General features: G+C 37.8%; 1 protein-coding gene across 1 annotated transcript in view; it reads right to left on the minus strand.

Annotated features, from left to right (window-relative positions):
- LOC146132033 (uncharacterized) overlaps positions 1 to 8,014 on the minus strand; it is a 31,619-nt gene extending 23,605 nt beyond the window's left edge. Inside the window, exons 1-4 of the mRNA XM_083397185.1 lie at positions 7,939 to 8,014; positions 7,183 to 7,283; positions 3,579 to 3,711; positions 1,348 to 1,491 (exon numbers count right to left, since the gene is read on the minus strand). Of these exons, the coding sequence (XP_083253311.1) occupies positions 1,348 to 1,491; positions 3,579 to 3,711; positions 7,183 to 7,283; positions 7,939 to 8,014 (454 nt within the window). The remainder of the gene's footprint in view (positions 1 to 1,347; positions 1,492 to 3,578; positions 3,712 to 7,182; positions 7,284 to 7,938) is intronic.
- Between the last annotated feature and the right edge of the window lie 1,054 nt (positions 8,015 to 9,068).

The raw sequence follows: 9,068 nt of genomic DNA on the forward strand, positions 1-9,068 counted from the left end.
TCTAAGGTAAATTAAAGAAAAAATTATTCCCAAAAATATCTGCTGTCGGTTTTGGAATAAAAAAAAACAAGTATCGAGCAGCATACCCAATCAGGGGCAGCACGTAACCCCTGGGGCTAATGGGGAAAACGTTTGTTATGTGTCGTGTGTCAGTGAAAACACTCTAGGGAGGTGGTTCTTTTTCTTATTTTTGTGCGGTTTTAATGTTTCAGAATTTCCCCTCAAACCACTTCAAAAAGGACACTCAATATTTTGCTTACATTAAATAAAGTATAAAATAGGTCCACGATTACTCGTCCTTGTAAAAATTGCTGCTTGAAACAAATGTGTTTAAGCTATAAATCCCTATTTTTGGCAATTTAAAATATATAACCTGGACTTGGGGAAGCTATTTTTGAACTAAGTCTTGACTTTGTATAGCAATGATCTGTTTTTTTGCGGTTAGCTTACATGTTTTGCTATGTCTAATATAGCTCTGAAGTCACGTGTTTCCTTGGAGATAACAGGAAACCGCGATTGTGTTGGCTTGTTTGCTCGTGGTTTTCATTTTGGCTCGAACGCCCAACGCATATGCTACCTTAGACTCTTTGTCCCATTTGCCGAGAAACGTGCCTGTAGTACAGTACGCGACCGACCGTTGTTTACTGGAATAGGGGGTCAATTTACCGTTAAAGAAAATGTGACCCGGTCGAAGATAATCGACTGACAACGCCTCTTTGCCTTTGAACATCATTCTATAGTGGGCTGCTGACACATTGTTCGACTGTAATGCTGGAATTAAAAGGGTCAAATATAGCGTTTTACACTCCCAAACAGCTGCGGTAATGCGCACACCACCACGCTATTTGAGCAGTAAAATTTTAGGCTACATTTAATGGATTTTTTAAACCATCCGTAAACCTCACAAGTAGCAATGTACAAAACGTAAAATAAAAAAAATAATTGCCTTAAAAATACAAAACGATTTCACTACCCTATAGCTTTTATTCAGCCTAGGTATGATGTGAAATATTTGATGTACAGTATACTTGGTTTACGAGCACGGCATTGTAGTCAAAAGTGATTTTTACGAACACAAATTTGCACCATTCCTATACGGTGTCGGCATGGTCTTGCATTTGGTGGTCTACAAATATGTTAAACGCCGTAGTATCTGCGTAAAAACCAAAAGTGGTTTATATTGTAAAAGATCTTCCAGAAAATTTGTGATTCTTTCCCAAAGGAAAAGCTACACTTTATTTTTAAAATCGAACTTTCCGTTAATCGAACCTTCTTAATAATTGAGCCTTGTCTTTAACTAAGACTTGAAACTGTAAAAGTGCATTAAAATATACTGGCTATACTAACCGGGATACTCGTCCGCTACAAATTCGTTTGGCGTGGTTTCGCCACTTGCGTTATGGACTTTCTTTAGCGAGGCGAGAAACATGACTACGTTGTTCGATCCGTCTTTTATGGGCACGATGTCCAAGAGGCAGAGGAACGGGCTTCCTGGAAGAATAAAACACAAGATACCTTATAGTTTTTAGGTATTGTTAAGCAGTGTTGTAATGTTGCACTGAATATGTGAATAATAGAAATCACCTTGACCCTTGCAAGATAAATGTCGACCTTAATTCCTGATCAGTAACAGCAAAATAATCTAGCAAAGCTAGCAATTCAGGTCAGACACATTAACCAGATCTTAAAAGATATATATATATTTCGCCAACTAAGGCAGTGTTGTAATGACTTAAGTTAGGCGCATTTTAATCACTGTTTTCAAATGACTTGGCTTAAGTCTTTTACACAAATGACTTGACTTGGACTTACATTGAGTCAAATGACTTGGCTTAAGTCTTTTACACAAATGACTTGACTTGGACTTACATTGAGTCAAATGACTTGGCTTAAGTCTTTTACACAAATGACTTGACTTGGACTTACATTGAGTCAAATGGCTTGGCTTAAGTCTTTTACACAAATGACTTGACTTGGACTTACATTGAGTCAAATGACTTGGCTTAAGTCTTTTACACAAATGACTTGACTTGGACTTACATTGAGTCAAATGACTTGGCTTAAGTCTTTTACACAAATGACTTGACCTGGACTTACATTGAGTCAAATGACTTGGCTTAAGTCTTTAACACAAATGACTTGACCTGGACTTACATTGAGTCAAATGACTTGGCTCAAGTCTTTAACACAAATGACTTGACTTGGACTTACATTGAGTCAAATGACTTGGCTTAAGTCTTTTACACAAATGACTTGACCTGGACTTACATTGAGTCAAATGACTTGGCTTAAGTCTTTTACACAAATGACTTGACTTGGACTTACATTGAGTCAAATGACTTGGCTTAAGTGTTTTACACAAATGACTTGACTTGGACTTACATTGAGTCAAATGACTTGGCTTAAGTCTTTTACACAAATGACTTGACTTGGACTTACATTGAGTCAAATGACTTGGGTTGAAATTGAGTGTTTTCATTTTATTAAAAAGTTGAGTTATTTATCGTAAGTTTTGCTTATAATACGATTAGATTGTAACATGTTTTTTTTTTTTAGTTGAATTATTGCTTATAATCGATCGAGTTTGTCTATTTTAATGGTTTATCGTTTTATTATTATAAAGGTGGTTTGACTTGGAGATGACTTGCTCTAATAATGACTTGACTGGGACTTGACTTGCTATTTTTTTAAAAGATTTGACGTGGACTGAAATAATTTCAAAATGACTTGTTTACAACACTGTTGTTAAGTCTTGGTCGAGGCATTTGCAAAACGAACAAAGTCCAAGTCAATTTCTTACCAAAAATAGCAAGCTGTCTAAGTCATTGTCACAGCAAGTCAGGCCACTTTCCTAATAAAATTGGCGAACTCATCTAACGAAGAGCAAAATTTTGATAAGCAAACAACGAAACATAACCTATTGCGAGCAATCTGTTTCACAAGCAGATATTGAGCTAAAAAAAGGTTCATAAAAATATTTAATGAAAGCCACCCAATGACTACAAATCTTGCAATTTGTCCGAAAGACATCAAGTCATTTAAAATCAGTGAATTAAGTGAACTTTAGCCTAGTCATTGACTTTGTTCATCACAACACTGTTTTTTTTTTATACAGAAACGATTTTAAATCCTGCTGATGTTTACTAAGCGGCAATCGATTTTGTGTTCACGCGTGCCTATAGCGATTTAACCCAAACGCAGTTAGATTACCAGTAAGCCCGCTAAGCCCGGGCTGAAAAAATATAGGATAAACAACCTGGTAGCGCACGAACCACGAGTTTTCATTTTAATTCGTAAAAAGTACACCTTTTAAACAAAACCAGTTACTTTGTTGAATCAACATGAATATTTTAACCTATTTTCTCGTCAATGAATCTAGGCCTATTCTAACGATATTTACCTTGTCAGTTAAAGGCAAAAATTCGTTAAAAGAAGATATATTGACAAATCATTTGGCTGTTAAAATAAAAATAACAGCCAAAACGTTATACAGCAAAACAGTCAGACAACCAGCAAAATAGGTAAAAATGAGGTAATTTAGGATAAAGGCATTATTCACAAACGGTCAAGAAGCCCACCGTCTTTTCTGTACAAGCAAATTTCAGTTTCGAATTCCTCTTTGTCGTTAAGAGCTTCTTTGATGCTGCGTGTGTCGTCGTAGCTGGTGCTTTCCCCGTAGAGAAACTCGCACGAGCAGCATCGCTGCATCACCTTGGCAAAAACAATGTCAGTTTTAAAATCAAGCGATCCCCGATCCGTCAGAAATTAGTGCATTTCTTAAGCTAAAAGGTATACGGCAAGTTTGGCATCCAAGGACCAAAAAGTCTGACTTATAGACCTACCAGGTCGTTGACAATGCACGAATTGGACGTTTAGGTACACCCCGGCCTACATAAAATAAAAATGTTGAATATTCACAAAAATTAAAGACCTGAAAAATTAAATTTAATAATACTTGACCCACCCAAACACTAACCCGCACCCCAGCCCAAACAATCTGCGTTGATTTAATAATTATCTGAACGTCTGGGAAAAAGCCTAAACTTGGGTGGGCATGGCATAAAACAAATTTTCTTCCAGGGTTTATAGCATTGTTACGTCGCACAGTGATTTATTAGGGCGTTTATCAACGTTATTTGGGTTAGGGTGCTGGTTAGCGTTTGGGTTCGGGAGGGTGAGGTAAGATTAAATTTGACTTTCCTATGAAGATTTGCAGTGTTGTAATGACTTAAGTCATTGACTTGACTTAAGTGCACTTCAGTCGCTGTTTTAAAATGACTTGACTTGACTTGCCTTGCGTCTTTTGGACAAATGACTTGACTTGGACTTGGTCATTTTGTCAAATATCTTGGGATTAAATCAAAGTGTTTTTCATTAAAATGTATTTCAATTTTTGCACATTAAACAATTTTGTTCCTGTGTATTGCGTTCGCGTTATTTTTTAGTTAAATTGTTGCTCATAAATAATCAGACGAGTTTATGAATTTTATCGGTTTAACAGTTTACTTTTATGTCAGTGACATGACTTGAAGTTGACTTGCTCTCGTAATGACTTGACTGGGACTTGGACTTGGGCAACCGATGACTTGGACTGGGACTTGACATGTTATTATGGTAAAAGACTTGACTTGAACTTGGTTAATTTTAAAATGACCTGACTGGGAATGAAATCATTTCAAAATGACTTGTTTACAACACTGCGAAACAAAAAAACAATATTTAACCAAGCGGTTTTACGGACCTCGGCGGGGGGAACAATTAGAGCGCCCGTGAGCCAATTTCCCGCCTTGACGCCGTCGCGACAGCGCAAATCGCAAATCGCTTTGCTTTTACGTCAAACTAAGTTTAGCTGTGGGCAGGGGACGGCTGCTAGCCCCCTGGGACCCAGGCGCAAGCTATTTTCATCCAAATGGGCTTTTGGCCCGGGCAGAATAGTGCTCACAGCCCTAAGTTGAGCCGGCCCCATTTTATTGCGACCCAGTGTTTCGGCCCTGCTAAGCAGGCTCGTCCAACATTTCGGCTATTTACTGAAGACCGACTTTGAATCTCTACTCAGTGGACAGCAATTGCGATATGGACAGACTACTGATTTTCAATATTTATTTTTGGTGTTTTATAGTCACGAAATTTTCGACCGTTGGTATAGTAAAGATCACACGAAACAATAGTTTGAAAATGCTGTAACATGCCGTACTCGGGCGCAAGCTACTTTCATCGAAATGGGCTTTTGGCTGGGCAGAATATTACCAACGGCCCTAAGTTGAGCCCGTTCTTATTTTCCAAACCAGTTTAGGACCGCTTTAAAAAGCTTGTAAACCACGCTTGTCTAAATGTATAACCTTTTATTCATTGAAGGACTATTTTTGCTGAAACTCTATTCAGCGGACCACACGTGCGCTACAGACAGTTTACAGCATTTTGGTATTTAATTTTGGTAATTTATCATTACAAGATTTACTACCGTGAGTAGTAATGGTCACGCGAAAAAAAAATAGTTCCAATACGCTGCAACTACTATACTTAGCGTTCAGTTCGAAACCTATATGTGTTAAGTGCAAAGACATTGACTTGTTTACTAAAGATAAAAATGAAGTATTGCAAGTTGTGAAGCTAATTTTGTGATTTTTCTACCGGCCTCTTCACAGTTGTTTTTGCACACCATAGATGGTTGAGAAATCTTGTTGTAAAGAATCTAAAGCACTGAGCCAAATAAAATGTCTAAGACCGTGTGGTGTAAACTAAACGAGCTAACTATTTAAAAGTGCACCGAAAGACCTTGGACCTTTCGGTGAACTAGTGTAATTTCGGTGTACTAATGATACTGTACGTAAACCGTAATCGTTGGTCAAAAATCAGCTTTAGAAGGGCTAGATCACAGTTGTTAATACACATATGTGTTGGAATCTTTCATTAAATATTTGAAATTAATTCTTTTAATAAAGGCCATTTTAATGGCTAAAAAAGGCCCCACAGCGTCTAAACAGCCGCATTTTCGGGCCTACTGCGGGGTCGCGTTTACAGCATGATCAGTGACGTAAAAGTAAAGGCGGCAGCCTACGATCCAATTACTCCCGGTCAAAGGCAATTTGCACTTTCCGGCTGCCGCCGCGTATTAGCGACATTGCAATTAGCCGCGCCAAGGTCGCCCATTCTTTTAAAGGCTGGTTTAGATTTATATCGCTCGCTCCGCCAGGCTTGTATTGAATTTTTCCAGGCCCTTTCCAATTAAAGGTCTGGTCTGTTCGTTGAATTCTTTTGAAATGCGCGGTTTGTTTTTACGCGCTGGCAAAAAGAATGGAATTCCGGGATACGGTTATTGCAAAAACGCAAACAGAAAACACCCGTGCCGTGTAGGTTTTGGAGAGAGAAACAATAAATGTTATAGATTTCACAATAAATGTTCTAAATTTCACAACAAATGTTATAGATTTCACTTCCTTTTTGAAATGGATTTTACATAACACATATCTACGTATATACAAGAACTAACAAAATGTCAAAAAATTGTTCAGTCAAACTACTGTCATAACCTTAATTTTACGTGTTGCTTCATGCAAGCCCAGAACTAGTTTTTTTTTGGCCACATTCAGTTACACACTATTGTTCTTGCATCGCCTTTGTAAAGTTTGTTGGACTTGCGTTGCATCTAGCGAAAGGACTTTACTTATTTTTACTAAAATTGTTACACCAAAGCCATTTTTTTTATTCGGTTGTTTTCGAAAGTCGTATTCAATTGCTGCATTTTGTGTATATATTAGGTTAAACTGCAAGTGCCAGGGGAATACAATATCTGTAAGCGAACATCAATAGAGTTAAGATGCGAAACAAAATCACAATGCGACGCCTAAAAAAACGACGCAACTGCAGGGCGTCGCTACGCACTGTTTAACAATCTCTGCGCTATTCTCTATTCTGTTGTACCATTTTTCCAAACGCGCTCCCCTATATTAAAACGAATTATTAGGACGAAAATGTAATAAACCCGATGTGATACATATTGACAAACCAATAAATAACCACAAAAAATTACAAAAAATAAGTTAGCAGAAGATAAATCCAAACTGCGTGATAATGTTTAACCGGCCGTATCAAGTATCCAAGTACAGCTTCACACTTTTCGTATCTGGACACAGCGTTAAGCCTTTAATTAAGGAACAACTGCGTCCGACAAAGTTCACCCACCTGTGAACGGGGAAACCCCGTAAGGTCGCAAAACCCATCCGAGCAGTAGACAATCGGGAAAGTCCCGGGCACCTGGGCGCTTCCCAGAAGAAAGTTACTGTCTGCGAGGAAAAATAACACTTTGTAAACTAACCGAATGATCGTAATGTTGGCAAAGCAACAATAAACGATTACCTTTAAAAACGCAATTCAAAAAGATAAAATAATAGGTATTTACGTATCCTTGCAAATGACCAGCTCTCATAAGCGGTTTACCTCAAGTAAACAGGGTGAAATTGTTTAGTGGAACACATGTAGTATTTTCAATAAAATCGCGGCGCGCAGAGACATGTAATTTTAAATTTGTTAAAATTTAGTTAAAACATCGCCACAATGACAATATGGAAATATTGAGCAATAAAGGAACCGTTAGTTAAATGTGTTGAGAAAAGTCGTTTTACCATTGAGTTTTTGAGTAGAAAATATCTCGACAAAAAAAATGACTTTTCTTGACAGGTTTGTCTTTATGTAAAAACGCGGTATGCTGTTTCTCAACAGTTTACCAATTTATACTTTAATTAGGAACACTCTCGGGAGCAAATTGTGTTTTATATATATAATACTGTGACTGTAACCGCCTATACTCATGCAACTGAGCAACGAGCATTTAGGACGACTTTAAATTATTTTCGGCATTTGCCAGCGACTTTACGCGAAGCTCTGTTTTTTATTTCGACGAAAAGGCTTCGGGCTGGACACATTTGATGAGCGACTTACGAGTGCCATTGAATCTTGTGGAAATCGTGTCCAGGAATGTGTTTTGCGGTGCCAGGAGTCCCTTTCGACGAGTCATCACTCGCGGAACAGCGACAAACCTAAGAAAATCTGGAAAAGTAAAATAGAAGTCACATGGCTGGGACAACGCTTTTTTGTAATACTATTTAAACTTTGCTGCATTTTTCATATTGAGCTGCAAAATAGTTAAGAAAACGTGGTCTTATCAATGCCATTAACCGCGTTAGGCTTGTCACACGTTTAGGTCAGGGATAACCACACTATACACGGCCCGTCGAGTTAATGTTACAGACTCGCGATCTATTTCCTTAATAAAGGTAAATGACTGTTGAAATGTTGGGAATGCAACTCCAAACTGAATTTGGTTTATTTTTTAAACTGAACAGAGGCGATAGCTATTGGGGGTGGTGGGGGACATATATCCCCGGGCGCCAAATTGGGCCCAGTCGAAAGTTTTAGTTACCAAAGTCAAGTACAATTACGAGTTATTGGGATCAAAATATCTTCTCGCACACTATAATATTACGCGTGCAATTATTTGCTTGCTTTTGCAGATGAAAGTTTTTGAGTGACGTAGCTATTCTATGACGGGTTAAATGTTTATTAAATTAAGCTTATTTTGTTTAGGAAATTGAGCTTACACAATTTTCATAACAAGGGTTCTTCTTATAATACATTGTTTTATTAAAATTTGAGTTGTTTTTCCGTATTAAGTAAATTATATTATGTTAATGTAATAGAAAATGTGATTAAACATGTTTTTTGCTGCATTCGCAAAGTTTAACGATAATAAAGTTTGATGACAAATTTATACCGGGCCCGCGATCGTCAGGTTTTACAGTTACTCGGCCCTTATGAAAACGTTACTTTAATTTTACCAAGTAATTCAAACCCATTTACCCCCCCCCCCCCCCACCACCGCCATACCCGTTATGCTACTTAGCTACAATAAGCTTTCGTGGGAGGGTAAATTGCCGGGGTGGCTAAACCGACGACGGTAAATTATTCATTCGTCTTGTGTGATCGATTTGAAACCAAATCGTTTTCATAACTTCTTCGTAATAACCAATTGCGCAAAATGTCCGGCGTAAGTTACTTAAGCCTTTTGCAGT

Source organism: Ascidiella aspersa, chromosome 9 (genome assembly GCF_963924565.1).
Source record: "Ascidiella aspersa chromosome 9, kaAscAspe10.2, whole genome shotgun sequence".
Lineage (NCBI taxonomy): Eukaryota > Metazoa > Chordata > Ascidiacea > Phlebobranchia > Ascidiidae > Ascidiella > Ascidiella aspersa.